The sequence below is a fragment of the Triturus cristatus genome, chromosome 2_2 (genome assembly GCF_964204655.1).
Source record: "Triturus cristatus chromosome 2_2, aTriCri1.1, whole genome shotgun sequence".
Classification (NCBI taxonomy): Eukaryota; Metazoa; Chordata; class Amphibia; order Caudata; family Salamandridae; genus Triturus; species Triturus cristatus.
In genome coordinates this window covers 60,684,373-60,708,801 of record NC_140582.1, presented here as the reverse complement: position 1 = coordinate 60,708,801, position 24,429 = coordinate 60,684,373, and the positions used below count along the sequence as shown (strand labels likewise).

Below are 24,429 nucleotides of genomic sequence, written 5' to 3'. Positions count from 1 at the left end.
TGCTCCCACAGCATTTTGCCAGTCCGTGGATTGTAGTGGTTTGGATCTAGGATGGGTAGGGCGGGGGGGGGGGGGGGCTAGGGGGGGGAAATGGAAATTCCGCAAAATTCTCTGCGATTGCAAAATTTACCCTCTGGAATAAATGTACTAAAAAGTGAAAAAAAAATTCTGTATGCATATTTTCTCTCGTAGACGGATTGTGGATTTCCCCAGAATGTTTGGCCCACTGCTACACACACAAAGTTAAGTTAGAGTAGCAAAACAGGGAACTGTAATATGTATTTGAATAAATTAATGAATCTTTTCTAAAGCTCCCAGCTAACCCCCTGAAAAAGGTGCCCTGGCCCTATTTACCTTGTTTTGTATATGAAAAGTTTTCATGGGTATGGAAACGTTGGCTGATAATGTATTGGGCATATTTTGTCATAGATAACCAAGCACAAAAACAATTTAAGATACCTAACGTTATACAGAGTCCAGTACTCACTCAGATTTTAACATTTTACTGCAAGAAAAGTCATATGAATTGAAAATGTGCTCAGAGGTAGTCCTTTAAAATAAACAAACAGCTTATTTCTTATTTAAAAAAAAGAATTGAAATCCAATGCATTCATGTACAGCCACGCATCTTCATAATCAACATTAATTTCTCTTTATTATATACATAAGCAAATACAGACACCAGTACACAGACTGCCAAAGGTAAACAATGTTTTCTTTCAAAATATAAGTGGGATCTTCCCAGCAATGTTATTACTTATTTCTTAATATAAATAGAATCTTTCCAGCAATTTAACAATTTTGTTTTGGAATTTTCGTTTAAAAACCACAGAAGCCTGTCATCTCCCCGGTCCTATTGACGGGTACTGAGCTTTATTTAAGACTAAGGGTTGGCTTTAGTGTTTGGCCTTTGCACATCCACCGAAAAGTGGCGGACGTCCTGCCTGACCTATATATGGTGCATAGACATCAATACACTAACTAGAGCGATGGAATATCAGCCACTGTTTGGAGGATATCTCAAGGATACACCGCTGGCCATCGACGCGGCAACCTCTTACAAGATGCCTACATTTATTTTTGCATCAAATGAAGCAACTGTTAAAATAATGACTTTAAGACAATCACAAAAATATGCTAAAGAGAGATTTCTTGTGTTCCTTTGGTGTTTCCCCTTTCCACCTTTCTGTTGTTCTGGATGACGTAAGGGAACAAGAAAGCAATTACTGTAAAATGATTGGTCTATTAGTTTAGAATATTCTTCACATTACCAACTAGCTAGTAAGTATTTGATGGAGTAAACAAGGTATCTTTTTCTGTCTAAGTGGAAACAGTCACACATCCTATGCGGTTTGTGCACCCTCTGGTACTGTATAAATGTCCCCTCTACTTAAGTAAGCACTAAGCGTAGCCGGAGGGTTTACAAAGTGACTTAGACACTGAGCTAAGTAGGGCCTTCTACATGTAGGATGTAGCTGAATGACTAATAAATCAGACAAGTAACTTGTATATTTTCTACCTTACATGTTTTTTATTCATGTCTACTGGAGCGGCAGATAAGTATACGGAAAAACTGCAAAAGTGCAGGAGCCTTGGTTTTGATTTTCTTCTCCACCCCATTTCAACGGCTAGGAGCACCACAGTTTCCTGATCGATTTCCAGAAAGTGCCCCTGAGGGATAAGAATTCAAAGAACACTTGCCCCAAGAATGCGGAGCCACCACTTATAGATGCCCAAAAGGTGCACTTCTCTGGACTACAGAAAGCAATGTCAGACCCATCTCAGTTGTCAAATTTTCCTTGTTATTAAACAACTTCTTTGGAGACCATTTTTTTCAGAACAGATAAAAAAAATATTCCTAGTAAGAAATATTGAAGCATTAAAGATGTAATAAGTACAGTGGAAATGTAACGGTAGAGCTAACTCCTAATAATTTTAATTATTTAAATCAAACCTTGATGTGGTGCAGATGCCAAGTCACTTGTTTTTTTAATGGTTTCTGTGAATGCAACTGATACCGTACGAAGCTGTTAGACTTATAATCACCTACCATAACAAAAAGTCAGTTTGACTCACTGGACTAGTTATCAGTGTCTTATTAGTTCCACTCCATATCATTGCTTACTTCACCGTTCGAATTTCCCACAATTCTTTTTAAACAGTTAGAAAAATGAACAAAAATCCAAATGCCTTTTACTAGATTCCGTAGAAACAATGTGCAACCAATCAACTATGACTTTTTTCAGAAAAAGATCCCTAGACAACAAAAAGAGCAAGATTACCCCAAGAATGGGGAGAAGAGGGTAAGAGTGAGGAGGTATATTCATCCTGCTAGCTGAAGGTTGTTCTCCAGCTATGGAAGACTGGACCTACCAGAAGTGAGGGCAAAAGACAAATTTCTCTGTGCAGGGTAAAATAAAATCCAGGAAATGTCTCCAAAACAGTTTCTCAGCAACATTAGTCTTAACAAGCTAATGTTCCTGAGGGGACACACTTTCAACTGCACCCAATTTACTGCCTCATCACTTAAGGGCAGTCAAGAAGAATAGCGCTTTTTTGACCGTACACACTGAACTGGATCTCCACTAGGGCTTTTTGACAATGGAGGGAAGTGATTTGAGTTCACAAATAGATTTTGACAAAGTACTGGAAATTGTAGTGCTCTTCAACAGTGCTAACCGACACGCTACTTACCTTTGGTAATGCTTTTTCTGGTAGAGACTCTATCAAACCCTGGATTCCTGCCCTTAGAACATTCCTCAGGTGTTTGACTGGACCTGGAAAATTCTGAGCAGTACTTCTGCACACCGGTAGGATGCTTTGCTCGGTCGGAGTTGTCTGAGTCAGAAGTGACATAACAGTGCCTATTTAGGCACCACACTGGCACGCTGACATCAGTTTCTTCATATATATATATACATATACACACACGAAGAAACTGATGTCAGCGCACCAGTGTGGTGCCTAAATAGGCACGGTTATGTCACTTCTGACACAGACAAATCCGACCAAGCGAATTTTCATACATAGGGAATTTTGTTAAAAAGAAACCACCCTTGAGTGGCGTTTCAATGACGGGTCACAATAGGCCATATTACAAATAGGGCGCAGCTTTATCTGGGTGCAATGGGCACAGAACGGGATAGCGCACCGTATGGCAGTTAATGCACTTGTCCGCATGCAGGTGAGAAATCATGCATTCACTGATAACTGCTCAGTAGTCAGATGCAGACTGATCTGTTTTTTACTGACATGGCAACCCAGCCTCACATTTAAAGGGAGGCAGGGATCCCCTTACCAAGAGGGTGCAATCAGTGACTGCGCCACCTCCAGCGAGATGCCTGGGTTTCCACTCCTAAGAGATGCCCTGGATGCGCTTATTGATTTTGCGCCACATCGATGTAGCCTAACAGCCTCTCTGCCTTTGGGCTAGCATCTGTAATATGATACAAGTGCAAAGGATTCACTTATTTACATGGGACCATGGCCCCATACATATGATGGCACATCCTCCGTGGATTGCATTGGCACTAAATGTGCACCAGCGCAATTCATACTAATGAAGCACAAGCGTCTGCATCCTCTTTTGTAATACCAACATGGCCCAGGGGTACATAAAGCAGGTACCTCTGCAGCCCCCAGGGAAATTTGTATAATACAGCCCCAGAACACCAGTGGGGACGCCAGAACCTCCTAATAAGAGGGCACTGTTCTTTGGAAGTCTTCAAAGAATTCATGTTCATATTGGAAGGAGACTGCAAAGACATGCTTGCGAGTATATCCTATAGGTGAATGCTGGCCTAGAGTGCAGGATGGAGAAAAGTGGAGCAGATTGGATCCCAGCACTCTAAAGGATTTGACTTCTTTTTCTTATGCAACATCCAAAGAAACCAATGAAAAATTATCTGAAATCAGTGTTCATATAGTTCGGCATTGTGGGCTTACAGTCAACTTCTGCAGTAGTCACGTAGATTCAGTATGGGTGACACCTAAAACAAAAGTTTCCTTTGTAACAAGCATATTTTGCCAGACCTAACCATTAGATGATTGAATATTGCAGAGTATGTGAATCCAGAATGGGCTGATGCTGCAAAAATGCAAAACTCAGGGACAGAAAGGTTCACTAACTAATATAAAGGTCAGTGCTGAAAACAGCTCAGGCAAAAATGTACAAAGGAAATTTTCAACTAGTACTGCCCTCCTGTTGTGTTCCTTTTTGAGGAATGCGTGGGAGCCTCAGACTTAGAAAGACAGTTTGTATTTGTACAACATTACTAAGCCCAGCACAGCCTTAGACGTATGTGAGCACAGCAGCTCACTGATGTCTGAAGTCCAGAACACACACTAGGGCAAAATGAATAATCACCATGGAAGACTGAGGCCTGCCCTAATTCCCTTTAAGGTTTTCTTTATGCTGCAATGAGATCAAAACAATAATAACTGTTCTCATCAATTTCCACAACCCCAATCCATGATTCATACAACCCACTGAAGACCTTTGTTGTCAGATGTGGCACTCTAGAATGCCGCTTTCTCTGTTGTGGATTCGTCAAATGATTAATCAAGGATATTCCACTGAATCCGCAGTGATAAACATCTCAAAGGCTTCTCTGACTTCAGAGTCATGTTGCATGTGGATCAGTAGGGGCAACTGGATTGCTAGCACACATTGAACTATTTGGTAGCTGGGATACACATTTTTTTCACGGAATTGTTTTGGAAATTAGTGATTCAGGGAAATCGTAGAGGCCAGCTCTTCCCCTATGTATACTGAAATCAAAAGGTATAACTTGCTTGGCTTTTGCAGGGAGCAGCCAAGCCTCATGAAGAAAAGATTGCGCTGGTGGATAAGCAGGCTCCAAGAGTCTGGAATCGCAGATTCCAGCTCCACTACTGCTAAGGGAACGGTGGGAATCACATACAGTGCAGGATTACTTGAAAGAAAATATGTGGCCGAGAATCTCAGAACGAAGTATGTTTCTACACATCATTCAAAATATTTTTCAGTCGCACTAGAAGCGTGGGCAAATGTATTGGATATTTATTGGTGAATCTAGGGAAATCTTGACTACATGGACCACCAATAAGGAAATAACAGGTTGATACAGCGCAGAATCTCTAAATAGGCAATTTTCTGTACATATAAATACAACATCAATATTAATACTCCTGTACCACTAATGCTACTGTTTCATAGAAGCAGCATAACAAATTGATTGAAAGGGAGATCCTCCAGTAGATACTACAACTATACTCATTTATCTCTCATCAAACTGTCTTTATATCCATGTAAATGAATACATTGCTGGGAGCATACTGAAACCTTAACTAGTTTCATATAATTATATTTTTTAAAATAATAAAAGGTATTTATAAACAAAAGGTACAACGAACATGGAGAAATGGAATGCAGTAGTACACTTAATACGTGCATTTAGTAATACTAACTGAAAGCAGCTTATTTACGCAATTATCCAGTACTAGTTATTCACAGTATAAAGAAAGAAGAATTCACCATGCCCCCAGCATCTGCACATTGTTTGAAATAATCATTAAATACATAAAGAGGTACCATAAAATACAAATTCACAACTGTACACACAGTGATACATTCATTGGTCTCAACGGGAAGTTAAGTACACTCAGAATGGAAGGAAGACATGCTGTCTGGACATCAGCAGAACGATGAAGAAAGAGGACTTCAGAACGCCGACTGTGGCAAAGGTCATTTCATGTAAATCAGATAAGCAAACCGTTGGTTATGGATTGTAAATTTTCTTATTAACCACAAAGAAACTTTTTTTATTTTTATTATTGATGTTTTTTGATGTACGTAGTCTCCTAGTCGGTTGCAGTGCTCGTGCAATTGTACACCAATTAACCATTAAAGAGCAGGTAAAAAAAAAACCCACATCCTTTGTCAGTCAACCTCGCCATTTCATTTGAAAACGCACATGACCGTGATCTCTAGCTGCCTTAAATCTTTTTTTAAAGTCTTAATTTGATAGCTGATGTACTGGCGAGCTTCAATGTACCAATCCAACATGATAAAACAACGTATTGAGAGCACCTACTGAAATCAGTGTTTTTAACTTTGCGGACCCTGAAATCAGAGAACTGCACGTGATGGTGCACTGATGCCGCCATTTTGGGTGAGAACGATTTCTCAACACCCCTTTTCCAACACTTCAAATTTAAGTGATGTTTCCTCAAAGTTGGTCTTGAGATGGAATCTTTGTAGTACACCTGGTCCTGCAAGCACGTCTGAAGACTTGTGTTCGCATCACAATGGGCTTAACGAGTACTGCTGAATCAGTTGCTCATGGCAAGGGTTACAGACACGCTCTGGATTGATGGAGGATGGAAGTGGCAGTTCATTGGCTGAGCAGGCATCACAGAAAGCACCCCAACAGTTCTTGCACACAGTCTGAGGAGCAAGGAAACACACTATATAAGGTAAATGTGTTGTCTGATCAATTCACAGGTTAATACATTTGCATAAGAATACCAATGAGGTCAAGGACATATCAGTATCTGTTCACAGGCAATCTACACATTCCTTGATGGCAAAATGCTCCTCAGCAGCTACAACCAGAGTGATTGATATAAGTGTAGCTTGAGATTCAACGCACAAGGCATTTAAGGGACCTGTTCTATAAAGTGCTAAGTTTAAAATATAGTTTTAAGTCTGGCCTACAGACACCATTAGCTGCCTTTACAGTCTCCTGCTTTCCAAAAACAATAAATCATTAGCGTCTGTCTCTGCACCCACCTCTACAATTTTTATCAGTTGGGTCCCTAAAAGGACATTCTTAGGCTTACTCCTAGACTCCTTATACACCACCAACCCTGGTGACATCCTTCAGCTTCTCGTAGCATCTTTAGATCAATACTACAAGACGTCTTCTCCTAATCCAGCCTAAATAACATTGGATGGCCTTTGGATTGCTCATGTTGAGCTCACTCAAAGTCGAGATCCATTACTTTTCCTCCTTTTCACCAGCCTATACGCATAGTTTTATATACTTTCCCCATGACATATGCCATTCTCATCCTCGAGTAAAAACTCCAGGCTTCTCTTTAACCCTCTATAAGTATGGAGTCATTTATCCATGCCACCAGGGAACACCACTGGATACTAATTATGAATACAATTGGGCAAAGTCTCCCATTCCACACTAAAAGACAATGCACAAATTAATTCACTAACACTTATTACATCGCATTAATCTAACAGCCTGCTTGTGGGTCTCCATTAATATTACCTCTCCCCACTCGACAAGGTTTTTAACTTGACCAACAAACCCTCATTCAACCGGCCTACACACGCATTGCTTCCTTTCAACACTAAGCTGGGTGTCTCTCCGCTAAAGCACAGACGTTTACAAATATTGAAAATCGTATATAAAAGTGGTGCATCATACTTCTACAGACAACATATTGTTCCACTACACACCTGTGAGGAATTTATAATCTATCAATCAGAACTAACTGGCCACATCAAAGCCACTGTGTGTAATGTCTAGATCCAAATATATTCACCCTGTAGACTGCCATGACTGGAATGCACTACCTCAGAGACCCAAGCATGCCCCAATCTCAAGGAGTTAAAAAAAAAAAAACACTTGAAATGCCTTCTCATGACACTGTACCAATACAACATTAATGAAGCACACAGTACCATACCATTAAATAGTTCTACGGAATTTTTTATTTTATTTAGGACTGTGCTATTGTTGCTGGCTCCATCACAATTCAGCTTCTTACTTCAAAATATTCTCTGGTTTATCTACATTATTATCAATATTTACCTCCGAACGACACTTACAGCCAACACATGCTTGTTCCATAATAAATAACAAAAAACACCTTAGTAGCTGTTCTTGGTGTCTCAAGGAATGTTTGTGTAGTTAATTTTAGAGGACACTATGTAACTGCCTGAAATGGCCCTTCAGACTACTAAACTGGGTCTGCTTTTCAACTGGTGCGAACATTTGCAAAAGTTGGGTGAAAAATATTCATAAAATAAGTTTTCTGTGCTGACAAATTTGACCCTTCAAATTGCGTCATGAAACTAAAGAATCCAGGGCAGTAGCATACTTCTCGTTATAATGTCCCATAATAGCTTCTTAACAAAACATAGGAAAAGTTTGAGAAAACGAATTTCTATTACAACACACTGTTATTCAAAATAAACTACAACATAAGAAAAACATTGGTTCTAAAACTTTTATATGGCAGGTGGAAAGAGTTCCAAAAAAAACCCTAACAACCTGGTTTGTCAAACAAACTCAATACCGACACAGCTTTATATGGTAACCCATTATTATCTCTATTCTCTTTATTGAAAAACATGGATCCACAATATATGTACATCAAAAAAATATCTGAAGCTCTCAGATATAAATGCAAAATTGAATGGAGACATAATTAAGGAAGAATGAGATAGGGGGCGTGGTCTGGCCACGTAGGAAGATGGCCGCCTAACTGTGAGGCTCTGCTCTGGGTCGGCACTCAAATGGATTGAACATCCATTTGCAGGTGTCTAAGGATGTTCTTTTGGCATTTCTGAGTAATCGGCACATTGAAGCTGTCAGCTGTGAAAATTCCGTCCTGCTAGACCATCTCTAACTGGCTTTTCTGAGATGTGGATACATTGTGGCTTGCCGGGCCTAGCAGAATCCTAGGATCCCCGGTGCTTGCGTAACCTAAACTCCCGATGACCTAACTGCTAATTGGGGTGTGACTCCAGAGACACCGGTTAGAGGAAACATTCCCGGTCAAAAACATTTTTTCTTTATGAGGTAAACCGGCCCTTTTTATAATCATCTATAACTGAAGTGTTGTCTTCTGAGGAAAAAAACACGTCACAATTCCCTTTTATTATACAAGACTGCTAATACAACAATTTTAAGAAATACTGCTCCTCTCATTTTATTAAGTTGCCTTTTTAAGCATTTTTCCACAGTTCCTTTTCAAGCAAGAAACATTGTTTCAATACACTGGGCCCAGCAGTAATTTATGTTATCTGGGTTAAGGTTAAGCTTTTTTCAACTGCTTCAGTGAAATAAGAAACATTGCTTCAACACATGGCTGCCGGGCCCAGTAATAATTTATGTTCCCTGGAGCATGTGTGACTTGTATTCCTGCTGACTCCTCTGCTAAATGGACTAAGAATGGAACAATGTGAATCTGGATTTAAGAAACAATCTTTATTTATGAAAAAAGGCAGCTTTACTTTTTGCTAAAAGTAATCGGTGTACAGACATGTGTTAAAAAAGGAATTGAGTTGATAGCACATTATATTCACTGCGTATCTTCTAATTGGGCTACAAGTGTTGCAGGAGTCAGTCTGGATGTAATATTCCCGGTCTCATATTTTATATATGATGAATGACGACTCCACTTGAGGCTTAACATAATCAAAGTGCAGAACTGCGTAATCTGCATTTTCTTTTCTCTCACATGAGGACTGTTACTGAAAGAAAGTGAGGGAAATCATTGTTGCAGTGATTTTTCCAGCATTCCCTGAAAGGTTTAATGCTGTCTGCATGTACATCAATATGCATCAATGCTATTCATATAGCGCAAACTCCTAATTTCTTTTTCTCCTCACAACTTAAGTCTTTACAATATTCCATTTAGACATATGTCTATCAGCTTAAGAGCTCATTTTTGTTGGTCATGCTTTTCATGCTCTACCACACTCAAATGATATCATCAATATTTATACGCAACCTATTTCTCTCATGATAATTTTCATTAAAATAAGGAGATTTTTCAGCTGCAGGCCTACTGGTTGCTTACTCTACTAATCTACATAAAACTGCTGCAATATTTTCCTCAATGCTTTTTGACTCCAATAGCACTTGATTATATCTTGCTTTGTGGAATCTGGCTCATATGTCATTTAAGTGCTAATTCATTTAATATCCTGATAATTATTTATTTATTCACAACTGAAGAATACTCATCTTGGTGCCTTACAATCGCTCTACTTGAAGGGTTGTTTGTCTGCAGTTTTAAATATTCCCCGACATTTGCAGTTAGAGGTGAATATCTAATAACAAGAGTGGAAACAAACCTTCTCATTCACTTTTAGTTGCTGATGTATTAAAACAACCACGTAAGATGTCTGGGAAAAACTCCACTGCATCAACTTCTAATAAGGCACACAATACTGCCTCGGCGGTATCCAATGCTGCCATGGATAGTCTTTTCCAAGAAATTTCAACAATCAGCTGTCGGCTAACAGACATGGATATAAACATTTCATCACTTACCTCAGAAACTAAATCAATAGGAGCTGACATAGCAATATTCCATGCTAAAACGGAGGGTCTTGATCAACGTTTGACAATTGTTGAAAATAAAATCGCTTCAACGCAGTCTAGAGATGAAGAACTTCTTTTTCTGCGTAGTAAGTTAGTGGATTTAAAAGACCGCAGCAGAAGAGACAATATTCGTTTTTTTTGGATTTCCAGAAAAAATTGGAGGCCAGAATACCAGAGCCATTTCGTGTGATGTACTCCCTAAATTAGTTGCCATTCAGTTCGATCCACGGCTTGAGATCCAGAGAGCACATCGATTCGGTCATCCACGGCACGGTAAAGACACACGTCCAAGACCCCTTATTGCTTGTTTCCTAAGGCATGAGCAAGTTCGACAAACTACTTATAGCAGCACGTACTCAGAGTTCCTACTCTTATGACGGTTATGAAATACGATTGGCAGCTGATTTTTCCCGTGACACCAATGAAAGAAGGAAAGAGTTTCTCTCCATGAGACCTCAATTGAGGAAATTAGACATTAAGTATGGTTTGTTTGATCCAGCACACTTTCGAGTCTCTAAGAATGGGGACACCAGAGACTTCTACAATCCAGATGAATTACAACGTTTTTTGGTTGACATGACATCTCAAGACATGGAGACGCAGTCTGCTCCTACCCCTGCTCCTTCTCGGAATTCTCAAGCTATTCCCACATCTGTGGATGACATGCATCGCAATCTACATGAATCCCGTCAAAGAGGCAGAGAATTTGAACGGTCTATTTGAAGTCAAGATGATACATCTTCCGCCTTAAACACTGTCTCCACCTTAACTCAGGAACAACGTCGAGATAAGTCCCGTTCTCCTCTAAAGTCTGCCTCTAATGAGAAATATTTTGATGTCATGGCTCCTATATAACTTATTAAGCCATAGGTTGCAGCTACTTTTGGTTATGTGTCTCTAATTGACAGATATAGATGAACTCTGTGCTGTTTTACTGGTTAAATTATCTTGTCCTTTTGGAATGTTCTATTTATTTTCCTGTATTCATGAATAGATAGTCACAACTCTGTAGCATTTTACATATATTAGTCATCAAAATGTCTCAGTATTAACTTTTCATGCCTATTTTTTATTAGGGCTATTATTTAGATTATGGATTTTGATTATTCACTACTATTATATTTATTGATGATGTCCTTTATAGGTTATTAGTGCATGATTTATCTATCACATGCAACATAGTTATTTTATCGATGATGTTGACTATTTGACCTATTCTTAGATATTTATATATTTCAAATCCTATATCTTTATCAATATTTAGTTTACTATGACTTAAATCTTCTAATATATTTCCAAAATGTTATATTATAAATGTTATGCTCTCTTAATATGCTATACTTTAAAGGGCAGATTTTATATCCCTTCATATTCCTTACCGGCTTAGTTCATATTTTCTATTTTTACTTTATTTTATTCTTTCAGGGTTTTTCTTTCCTAGCTTCTCATATCAATGTTATTGGCCACTTTAAATTGCTTTTTTTTTCTCCTTCTTTCTTCTCGCTTTAAATGTTCTAGCCCTGGATTTTCCTTATTAATGGAGTCCCGGCCCAGAGCGGTGCTCTAGTGCGCCCAGACCCGCGGTTAAAAGTCTATTGTTATTCTATTATACTCTTTCTATTATTCTTTTGTAGTCTATAAATCTTTCTTTATTTGCTTTCTATACTTTATCTTTATTTTATCTTTCTTATTGGTGTTTTTTTCCCTTTCCTCTTCTATACCCATTTCCATCACATCTTTTTGCAAGCCTCTCTCTCTCTTTTTTTAATTTTTTTTATTTATTTATTTTTATTTCTAACATGGTCCTTGCTCATGATTTATGTGCTAAATCTTGGAATGTCAATGGATTAACACACTATATCAAATGGAAGAAGGTTCTTTCCTATTTACAATCTAAAAAGGTGGATGTGGCTCTTCTTCAAGAGACTCATCTTAATACACTCGAGTCTGAAAAACTTCGCAGAGATGGGACTTCTTCAGAAGCAGGCCCTACTCGAAAATATGGGGCAGCAATCCTTATCAGAAAAACATTACCAATTTGTGTACTTAAAACATGGGAAGACTCACAAGGCAGATATGTTTTTGCAAAAATGTGCATTGGTAATATTCATATATGTGTGGGTTCAGTTTATGCTCCTACTGGTGCTAAAAAAGATTTCTTTCTACGTTTGAATCGTTTGCTGTTGGAGATTGATGCCTCACAATACATCATCGGAGGCGATTGGAACCTGGTGAGAGATCCAGTTTTGGACAAAACTGGACCTCTTGATAAGAATAATGCAGCGGACAGAGCCCTTATGAATGATATCATTTCAGACAACTGCCTTATAGATCATTGGCGCTTATCACACCCAAATGATGTTGACTATACATTCACATCTCCCTCCCATGGCACCTTATCGAGATTGAATTACTTTTTAATTTCTCAGAGAACGGTCCAATCGATCCAAGATTCTTGTATTTTGGAGGCATCCATCGCTGATCATTCTCCGGTCATCTTGTGTCTACAGACTGGGACAACCAAACCAGGTCGTAAACCCTGGAGAATGAACATCCAACGTCATAAAACACCCCTTGGTAAAAAACAATTGCAAGAACATCTTCATGATTATCTCACATTTAATCAAAATTCAGTGGATTCTCACAGGGTCATATGGGCTGCTGCTGAAGCTGATATTCGTGGTAGACTTATGCGAGATGCGGTCCAGTTCAACAAACAAAATATTGCTAAACAAAATCAATTGGAACAGGACATTACCAATTTCACATGTTTATATACTAAAAGCCCTACTTTACAAAATCGAAAATTACTGGAACAATCACGCATGGCATTAAATTCTCTTTTCACCTCTAAGGCGGAATATGATTTACAAAAAATGAAAGGTAGGCATTATGAACAGGGAGAAAAAGCGGGTAGACTTCTAGCAGCACAATTGAAGCAAAGAGAGGTTGCTATGGCTATCCCTGCTTTAAAATCCTCTAAGGGTTCCATGTTAACATGTCCTCAGGATATTGCTAATGAATTTTCCACATACTATAAATCTTTATACACTCCAAACGCCCATATAGATCAGGGTAAAATGTTGTCTTTTTTAAATGTATTAGAACTACCATCTCTTTCTGATGTAGATAGATCCATACTGGATGAAGATATTAGTAAAGAAGAGATTTCTCAAGCTATCCTTAAACTTCCTTATCACAAAGCACCAGGAGAGGATGGTTTTCCAGCAGAATTTTATTGCTGGTCCGGAGATAAAATTATAGACTGTTTGCATGCGGCATTTCAAGAAGCTGAACGTACTTCCACCTTAGGTTATATATCTAATAAAGCAGTAATAGCAGTTTTACCAAAACCAGGAAAAGATCCACTTCTTTGTAGCAGTTATCGTCCCATTTCACTTCTTAACTGTGACATTAAAATTTGAGCTAGTATTCTTGCTTCTCGTCTGCGCAGAGTTATTCCGTCTCTCATTCATAATACTCAGGTGAGCTTTGTACCTGGTCGATCTTCCAGAAATCATTTACGCTCCCTAGCTCACCCTCTGCATACTGCTAAATCTTTACAGGATGATGCTTTGGCATTATCATAGACGCTGAAAAGGCATTTTATAGAGTGGAGTGGGATTATTTATTCCCAATCTTAGAAAAATTTGGTTTGGGAGAACAATTTATAATAAAGAATAAATTGTTATATGAACAAACCCACTGCACTGGTCAATTGTGGAGGATTTACTTCCGATACTTTTACTACACAGCGAGGCACCCGCCAGGGATGCCCCCTCTCCCCGCTTTTATTTTTATTAGCTATTGAACCTTTAGCGGCCGCTATTCGGCAATCTTCCAATGTGGTTGATATTTCCTTACCGGTGGGTGAATCTAAACTTTATCTATATGCGGATGATATACTGCTCACTATTACTGATTTAAACAGATCTTTACCATCATTACTTCAAATTATAGAGGAATTTTCTTCTTTTTCTGGGTATAAAATAAATTGGGGTAAGAGTGAAGCACTTCCCATTTCAGATGGCACCTCAAGGGATGTGATACAGGGATATCCATTTCATTGGAAACCTTCTCGGTTAAAATATTTAGGTATCTTGGTAAATAAGGGATTGGACGCCATGGTATCAGATAATTTAGGGCCTTTAATCCTTCAGATGCAACAAGATTTTGATAAATGGAAAGCGCTGGGTCTGTCTTTATGGGGTAGAGTTCAAACGGTGAAGATGGTTACGTTACCGCGCTTTCTTTATTTTCTTGGTATGCTTCCTCTTCATGTTCCCTTATCCATATTGCGCCTTATAGATTCCAAAATTAAATCTTTCATATGGGGTTCTATTAAACCCCGTCTGGCTATACATAAATTAAATGCTCATCATTCCTATGGTGGTCTCAGTCTTCCCTCCATTGAACATTATACCATTGCCTTGCATTTATCTCAGCTCTCATACATGCTCCAAGATAATTTAAATACACCACATTGGGTCTACGTTGAGTGACATCTTCTTTCTGCAACAAATGGTCTTGCAGTTTTATATGGATCTGGTTCAAGCCGAATAGATCCACGTAACCCCCTATTGTCTGCAATGCGTAAGTTATGGCAAAGAGCGCATCGTATCTTGGGCATTAATTCTCGTTTACATGTAAAGGCTCCTATATGGAACAACTCCAGAATACGCATTAAAGGTAGAACTTTTCTATGGCCTCAATGAAAATCAGCAGGCATTCTCACACTAGACCAAATTCTCCATGACGGGGATCTTAAACCTCTATCACAGTTAATGGATGAATTCAACTTACCCCCGCTGCAGCATGCCAAATACGATCAACTTAGAAAATCTCTTCTCAAAGCTCTTGGTTCCACACCTTGGTCATTATCTATATCACCAATAGTGTTTTATTTACAAATTTGGGGCAAACAGAAAGGTGTCATTTCAGGTCTCTACAAAACAATTACATCTCAATTATTTTCACACCCATTATCCTGCGATCTCCGACATAAATGGCAAACACGTTTACAGACTTCTTTTTCAGATATGGAATGGATGGATATACTAGATGGTTTGGATAAGGGAGCTCGAGAAGCTCGTTTAAAGTTTTGCTTATTTAAAATTCTACATGACTGGCATTGGTCTCCGGTTAGGTTATATAAGGCAGGCTTGTTACTGCATTCCAATTGTTGGAGATGTAATGCTTCTGGATGTGATATTGTTCATATTCTTTGCACGTGTCCATTGGTTAAACATTATTGGTCTTACATAGGTCAGACCTTACATAAGTCTATCTCACTGCAGTTACCCCTTTCCACAGCTAATATTATATTACATGATTTCAGAAATATTCTCACTCTTTATAAACCACAATCACGTTTCCTACATACCGCGCTTGCAACTGCTAAAATCTGTATATTAAGACAATGGAAATCTTCCACTCCACCATCTCAAGAGTCCTGGTTATCTGCTATGATTCAAAATGCTTCGCACGAAAGGATTATATATAATATTCAAGATCAACTAGAGTTATTTTCACAGATATGGAATCCTTTTTTACTTTCTTAACATGTTTGTATTTGTTATCATTTAGTTTTTAAAACTTGATTGTATATGATTTTTCACTCTTTCCTTTATATATTGTTATATATATTTATTGTCCTAGATAGCATAATATTAAGTATTGTTTTATATATGGATTTACTTTTTAATTTCTATCATATGATCCTTACCCTTATTACTTGTATTTGAGTTTTCTTGTTTTTGTTTAATGATTCTGAAATGCTAATAAAAAATTTCAACACAATAAAAAAGGAAGAATGAGATAAACTGTTGAAACAGAACATTTAAGATCTATCCCCGTACATGCTTCAGCAAAAAAAAAAAAAGATTCATTCAACTGTGTACTCCTAAAAGAATTTATGTTTTTTCTTTCTTAAGTCAAACATCATAGAAATCCTCAATTAACAGTCTCCTCGTCAATCCCTTTAGCGCCACATAGGAAATCTTGGAGACCGGGTCTTCTGGTAGGCTATAAAGTTTTGAAGTAACCAGAAATCCAACCTCAAGCTAAATGTTGAAGAATTAATATAAGCTATGTGTAAGATGATGAATCACAAAAAGTGACTTGGCTATGTAACTCCGATCTACACACACAATTCGATTCATGGCATTTTCAATGAATTAAACATCCAAAACACTTATTAAATGTAGAGAGCTTGTAGTCATCATGGTCTTTCTTAAGAAACAGACAAAAAGGTCCTGTTTGACACTTAACCATGTCTGATTGCTTTCTCCTCATGGTTCTACTGCGTTTTGTAATTGTAACTAATAGAGATAGTTTAGTGTTAACATTTACAACTGGTGCTTTATTATATACTTAGTATGTTCCTAAAGAACAGGTTACCTACCTTCAATAACAATTTTTGAGGTGGACACTTTAGACTGGCAGAAATGAATGCAGAAAACTTAGTTGGAATCTTAATATTAAGCGGGCACGACTAATGCTCCGAACTGGTAGGCAAGTGGGTCGGTGAACAATATGCAAGTAGACAGAAGACCGCCAGAAAGATGGTTACCGAAGGGAGGGAACTTGTTCTTCTGATGACAATTCTTGAATCAATATGAAGAAGTTCTCCAAATGGAGAGGGTCTGAGGAGTTGAGCAAAACAAGAAGTCTTGCAACAAAGGCGTGGCAAAATGGCCTCCCATGCAGGCTTCAAAACGGAGGTAGTAATGAATTGTAAAGATTTTGACAGAAGGCCACATCGCAGCCAGAACAGGAACACACTGAACACTATCAAAGAAGAGGCCTTCGCCTTGGTGGAATGAAGAAGTAGCAGAGCTAGACGCAGAGAATCAACAAGACGAAAATAATCTGCTTATAATTCATCTTGCCCTAATTTGACCTTGCATAGCAAAAGGTCGAGCTGAACAAGATAATGTATCAGAGTCTTTTTGATGTAGATACTGAGACACCTGTGAGGATCTGGGCAGTTCAGGCTCCTAATCTACGTAGTAGTGTCAGAAGGCAGATAGTAAAAAGGCATGGTAATAGATTAGCCAACACAGTAGGGGGAAAAGCACCTTCAGAGGTAAGGGGGGCCCTCGTACAAAGTCCAGCTTGTCTGAGAAGAACAAAGCAAAAGGTGAACGCAGAGATGGAGCCTGCAGCTAAATGATGCGATGAGACAAACTGATGCAATCAGAAAAACTGTCTAAAGTGTTAAACACCTGTACGTCGTCCCGAATGGTGGACCCATCAGAAAGGTGAGCACCAGATTCAGGTCATAAAAAAGACAAAGGGAGACAATCTTTCAAAGAAATGTGTCATAACCGGCTGAGCCGGCAAACATAGGTAAGCCAAAAGAGCTGACATATAACCCCTTGGTTTCCAATGCAAAACCTTACGGGGCTAAAGAAAGCATAACATGAAATACATCACACAAATGCACCTATATGGGATCCGCCCCTTCATCAGTGCACAAAGAAATACAATGTGACCATTGGCCAGTTTTGATGGATGGGCAGCATGACATAAAATAACCCCAATCACCTCAGAGGGCAAATCAAAAGCACTCCCATTACCTGTTCAGTTGTGTTGTCCATGAGAACCTGAACAGACCAACTACAAATGGAGAGCGTGAAAGCCTTAAGGACCTGGTGTATTGTCTGTAGGTCGAGTTGGTTTATGTGAAGTCTGCTTCACAACTAACCCCAGATCGCTGATGCCCATGACACCGACATTGCCGCCTCAAGCAGAGGAGGAGGAGGAGACATCTGTTATCAATGTTACCATCAATAAAGGAGGGTAAAATGGCTTTCCACAAGTTAAGTATTTGGCACCAGCAACAATATCAAGCCTTCAGCTGCCACAGAGAAGATCTAAATGAGTTCCATCAAGACGTTTCATTCCTGAGCTAATTGAACCTGAAGGCATTACTGAAGAGCTCCCATGAGCCATCAAGCGTGATGAACCAGGAGGATAAACTCAGTCAGCAGCCCCAAAAGAAACAGGACTGTTTTGGCAGGAAGATGAACTCACTACTGAAATACGAGGATCATATCCTGAATCAGGACTCTGAACTGGCAGGAAGGTTTTGAGGGCAACCCTGTCTAGCTTTGCCCTAATGAAGTGGAGACCTGTGAGGGCTGGATGTGTGACTTAGGATAGTTGACTGAAGACAAAGAAGAGGGAGACTGAAGATGGTCCACCATCAGCTGCGGCAAGACAACCTTCAACACCTAGTTGTTTAAGTATGAAAATATATGTACCTCCAACCTGCGAAAATACTCTAGGACCACCATTACCTCAATCAAAAAACATGAGGTGCCAATGTAAGACCAAAATGCAGGATCACAAAGGAGTAATGAGAAAAACACCATGCAATCTCCTAGCATCAAAGCCAAGAGGACTTGTCCAAGGGAAAAATCTTGAATTTCTACTTACAAATAAAGGAGATCAGGATGCGAGGTCTACGATAACATGAAGACCACATCCTTCTTGGAAACCAACAATCAATCTATCCTAATTCGAAACACTACTGTTGCAAGGTGGAATATTATGTGGTATGGTTGATAGGCCTTACCATGCAATATTCTCACAATACACAGATATGGACCTTGAATTCAACAACAATAATCCTTAGCTCAGTCCTTGTAGTGCTGCAAAGAACAGTCAGTGATTACTGGAGGAACATGTGTTCATCATTTTACTGTACCATTACGGTGCATTAGTAATTGAGACAACTTGAAAGAAACCCTGACACTAATTTATAAAGATAGCGTGTCCTTTTATATAAATGTAGACAACAAAAGGAACTTTGTATCGTACATACAGCCGGAGCTGTGGAATGTTAAAGTGTGCAAAAATAAATTCAGTAAATCTGTCAAATTGGTCCCATTGAAGTCATTGGGGAAAGCACAGGTAACACTAGATCACTTGCAGGATGGGCTCAAACAAACCCTCTTGTGGATAAGGTCATGCGGGTCCCTAGACCAAGTTCAACCAGTCGTTACTTCGTTACCTTGCTGTCATGAGCACACTCTTGGTGAGCGCAAGTTTCCTGAAGTGGAACTCTTCACCGGTATTCCGCTTCGTTGAATAAAACTACAATACCCATGATTCCTCGCTCGTCACGTCCGACGTCGCGAGAGGACGGCATAAACAGGAAACGGTTTCCCGAACTGTCATCGGAAATTCTTCGTCCATGGTGGGGCTACAGCAGCAGTTCCTGTTCTTGTATGTCCAGACTGGTAAGGGTGCCTTGCACCACTCGTTATTCCTGCCTTAGCCAACCTCCGTTGGTGAGCGGCTGCTCGTGCGGAGGCTGGCTCGTTTTTGTAGAAGCTACCTCGGCTGGCATTTCCGGCTGGCGGCGAGGGAGCGTTGTGGATTTGCTCGGCCTGCGTTGTCAGCCGGCGGGGGGTCTCATGAAGAGCGGTTCTCACACGCTCTTATTCAAAGTATATTCCTGGTCCTTCTGAGCTCACTCTCTAGGCGCTCCCTAGTGTGTCCCATGTGCTTTGTTTGCTGCATTGCCAAGAGATGTCCGTGCAAGAAGCATTACAAAAGAAATACTTACAGATACTGTCGTATGGATTTACAAAGGTTTATTTGAGGATTCAAGTGTCATATAAGGGATTGCTACTTCTATGACTGAATGTTTCTGGATTGCTTTGTTATGTACTTGGAAAAATGTCTACAGTCTTGTTATAAGTGTTGTTTCTGGCTCTATCTTTAACAGGGGTTGGTATGAGTGGTAGAGGTCTACGCTCTATCCCTGTGACGTACGGTGGAGTCTAGATAAGTGTAGATTCATGATACATGTTTACTGTGCAAGGTTGTTGAAGTTTGATATCTACAGGAAAAGAGTGAGCTTATGAATATATGGTTATTTGTTCTTTATCTCATTTCTGCAGTCCTAACACTACAAGTCCGTCCACACAGAAGGCATCCCCCTTCTGTCCCCGCAACAAACCCCATGAGGGTCATTCCTTTTTATATACAGGTATAAGAGGTGTATCCACCCCTTCAGGGTCTGTCTTTTCTACTAGGCTTTCGCATGATTTGGTATACGTAAAGAAAGTGTTCAGTGTGTTCTCTTTCCTCATTACAGATCTCCCTCCCCGCTGTTCCCTTCCTTTCCTTCCCCCACTTGATCCTTCCGATGACCTTTGCCATTATGGCTTGTAGGCTTGGTTAGATCGAGAGGTGGACCACTCCTTGCAACAAACCGATCCTGAGGACTGGCCAACTGTTACACTTGCCCAGGGAGTACGGGTGCAGAGGTGATTTGGCTGACCTTGGTACTGAACAAGATTCGCAGGAGCTGTCAAACTTGCAGCATTTGATAAAATCACGCTTAGAAATGGAGTTCCACTCTACCCATGGAAAGTAGAGGCCTTTGGGGTCTTAGAACCCGGGTCCAACAGCTGGATTTCTTCTACCTTGCTTGGCGGCTCCGGGTGCAGAAGTAGCTGGCAGCTGTCAATCACAGGTGCAGGTTGTGCCAAAAATGCTTTTTCACACATTTGACTACAACTTCAGGATGCAGGAACACAGCAGCTGGGTCACTGATGACGCCTGTCGCTGTGAGGTGCTCTCGGGGCTCGAGATGTTGATCTCCTGACTGAAGATCACCAAGCCTCGGCTGCGACAAATGAAGTCCACGGTTACTTTAGCAGCTGGAGGTTGACAGGAGTGGAGTAGCAGCTCGAAACTTGGTGAAAGCTTGGCTACCACTCTGGGCTTGAAGGGCAACACTTCCCTTCAGGCTCACTGTCGACAGGCCCAGCGGTTTGCAATTCTGGTCACACAGCATGTCAATTTTTCTGCAGCTTGCAGGGGACTGGTCCTACCAATCCAAGGGAGTCTGCTTCGGTTTCTGGCATCCACGGGAGTCCCTCTTGCTGGAAGCAATAAGCTTTTGCCGCATACCCATGTCAAACACATAGTTCCAGTCTATGGTCTCTTCAGAGCACTTAAGTGTCCTAACTTTGAACTGCGGCAGAGTCCAAAGTCCTGTTGTCCGTGATGGCGTCTTCTTTGTGCCTATTCTCGGATCCAAAGTCAGAACTGAGGTTCTGGTGCCAGGGAAGCCCCTGAAATCCTTGTTTAGGAGGCTATGAGGGCCAGTGGCCAATAGGCTACTGGGCCCCGTGGCTAACCCGCCTCTGAGGTGACAACATCCCAAATGTGCCCAGTTTCCAACAACTACAGTAAATGTAGGCAATCTTTAAAGCACAGAACATCTGACTAATCTAATACGTATTTACCTCTAAAACCTGGACTCCTGAATATCCTACTTACCACAATGAGCTTTAATGTCATGTTTTGGGTAGTAAGTGCTATATAAGGAAATGTTAGTTACCCAGTAGACATCTTTTCATGGCATGTTATGCTGTAGATTTACATGAGGTGCATACTCCTGCTATCTAGCATTGGGTCCAGATGTGTGTGCCCTGGAAGGTGGCTTTTCTGGTCACCATTACTTCCTTCTGGCATGTCAGTGAGCGCCAGACACAAACCCTAGAAAAACCTCTCTTTGAAGTACGTAAGGTCAGAGTTGTCCTACACACCAGCCCTAAATTTCTTCCTTAGCTGGTTTCTTAGTTCCACCTGAACCAAACCGTAGAACTCCCTGTTTTTTTCCCTCAACCAGACTCTCTAGCAGAAAGGGCCTTTCACACTCTGTTAAACGAGCCCTCAGAATTTAAAGAAAAACTCAGCAAATATTTGTCGCTTTCTCAAAACCCCACAAAGGAAAGGCCCTCTCCGAATCAGGCATTGCCAGATGGATACTCAAGTGCATTTATACCTGCTATGCGAAGACACAGAGAACTTTATCTATCCATCACAAAGCCCACTCCACTCGCAAAAAGGGAGTCTTCTTGGGGAATATTTAAATAGCTCACGTATGCAAAGCAGCTACCTGGTCCACACCACATGCCTTTACAAAACACTGCTGTGTGGACGTGCTAGCCTGCCAACAGACCAAGATTGGCCAGGTAGTACTCCATACACTTTTACAAACTACTGCAACACCCACAGGTTAGCCACTGCTTTTGGGAGGACTGCTTTGCAGTCAATGCACTGAATATGTGTCTACAGACACACATGCCTCGAATGGAAAATGTTACTTACCCAATAGACATCTGTTCGTGGCATGTAGTGTTAAAGATTCACATGCACCCAGCCTCCTCACCAGACACCTGTGACTGTTGCAGTAATCTTTCCATCTCATTTTTTCCCCACATGGACCTCTCTCTATGCATTGCTTTGGCTCTCATTCCATCCTTACCCGCTATATGGGACAATCGATCTAACAATGGAATCGATGCCCGTGCGCACTACCAATAAGAGGAGTCACTAAACCTCATGACTCGAAAGACTGCTTCAAAGAAAAACAACTTGCACACATCTGTGACCAACACTAGATGACAGGAATATGCACAGCATGTGTATCCAAATCCACACATATCTCGAACATACAATTTACAATTAACACACCTGTTCTTGCTCCCATTGTTCAGAAGGGTAAGAACCTTCTACTAGAGAACGGGGCATGGTCACCCTAAAATGTAGAGGGCATAGGAAGGATAAATGGAGATGAGGGCAAATCTAATCTTGTGGATCTGAAGGACCTAATAGTTCAAAACAATGGATTTTCAGCATGCCAGAAAAGGTGGCACCTGCCCTCCCACGTGACCCATCAGCTCCCTTTGAGAGTGAGCTAAAGCGGTTTGGTGGGAGCGAGAAATACAAGTGCTGTTGTCCTTGTTGGTCCTTGGAGCTGCCGCACCTTACGTAGCTGGAAAAAATTCATTTGGCTGCTGAATCGGCTGCAAGGATTAGTGCTGCCAATAAACTAGCTCGGGGAATAACCCCCTAAACTAGCATCCCAGAGCCTACTTTATGTGCATGTGTCCATGCACTGTACAGAAGCAAAACCTACTGGCCAACGAGTGAGCCAGGGCACAACCCTCCTTTAATCTATTGAGGGCAGATTTAATTTTTCCACTGAACAGGAGCCATCGAATGGCATATCTATAAGGTAGGCATGGATGACCCTGTAAAATGCAGTGGCGCGTAGACAATCATATCTGTGTAGTGCCACCAAACTGCCCATAGCCACGGCCACTGAATCCTTTGTGTCAAGGCCCGGGCAGATGACCTGCTTGGCCACATTTAGTCTATCATCCACCACCTCAACTTGTCAAGAAAATGTTCTGGAAGACTGGGAACAGCCAACTGGGCCATCTCCCAAAGGGCCTAGGAGTAACAGGTCAAACGCATTTCAATATTTAGGTCAGCCCGATGGCGGCTTTGATAAGATCCTTTGGACTGCAACTCATATCCTATGCTGATGACACACAAACTGTGCTATTCATATAGCGAGGGTCTCAAGTGGATATGGCCGCAAGGTGCCATGACTGCCTGAAAGACATTGCTGGTTGGATGGCCTCGAATTGCCTTAAATTGAATGCAGGGAAGACCGAGGTCATGATATTTGGGAACAATCCTAACATCTGGACTCCTGATATGTGGCCTGAAGCAATGGGGAAGCCACCAGTCCCCACTTGCAAGGCAAAGAATTTGGGTGTGATCATGGACCAGAAACTTGCCTGTGGGGATGAGGTTAGCGGAGTGGTTTCGACCTGCTTCCATATCCTTAGGATACTGTGAGAAAAAAAAACAAAAATCCAGCCGATAGTTTCAGGTTAGCAGTCTCAGCCCTCATTTTGTCACGCTTGGACTACTGTAACAGTTTGTACCTGAATCTGAGAAAAAAAACATCTGTACAGATTACAGGCATTGCAAGGTTTGCCTCCGTACGAGAGGGACTTCGGCAACTGCACTGGCTGCCTGTATCAAGACGAGCTCAATTTAAGGCTCTGTGCACTGTTTTCAAAACACTGAAGTGTAGTGGCCCAGAGTTTTGAGTAGGTGCTTCGATTGGTATGTGCCTGATAGAGCGTTGCGCTCTTCCGAAGGCAGACTAGTTGCGGTGCCCCGAATAAAAAAGGCCAGTTGGGGAGGAAATAGTTTTTCCTACTGTGCAGCGAAAGCCTGGAACAGCCTGCCGGCGCATATCAGGAAT

At 40.7% G+C, this 24,429-nt stretch overlaps 1 protein-coding gene across 4 annotated transcripts in view; it reads right to left on the bottom strand.

Moving 5' to 3' along the window:
* Window positions 1–629: 629 nt before the first annotated feature.
* RUFY3 (RUN and FYVE domain containing 3) overlaps window positions 630–24,429 on the bottom strand; it is a 355,495-nt gene continuing 331,695 nt past the window's right edge. For all 4 annotated transcript variants that reach the window (XM_085640989.1, XM_085640990.1, XM_085640991.1 and 1 more), the window contains one exon: window positions 630–6,427. In XM_085640989.1, coding sequence (XP_085497115.1) covers window positions 6,284–6,427 — 144 coding nt within the window. In that variant the 3' untranslated portion in view covers window positions 630–6,283. The remainder of the gene's footprint in view (window positions 6,428–24,429) is intronic.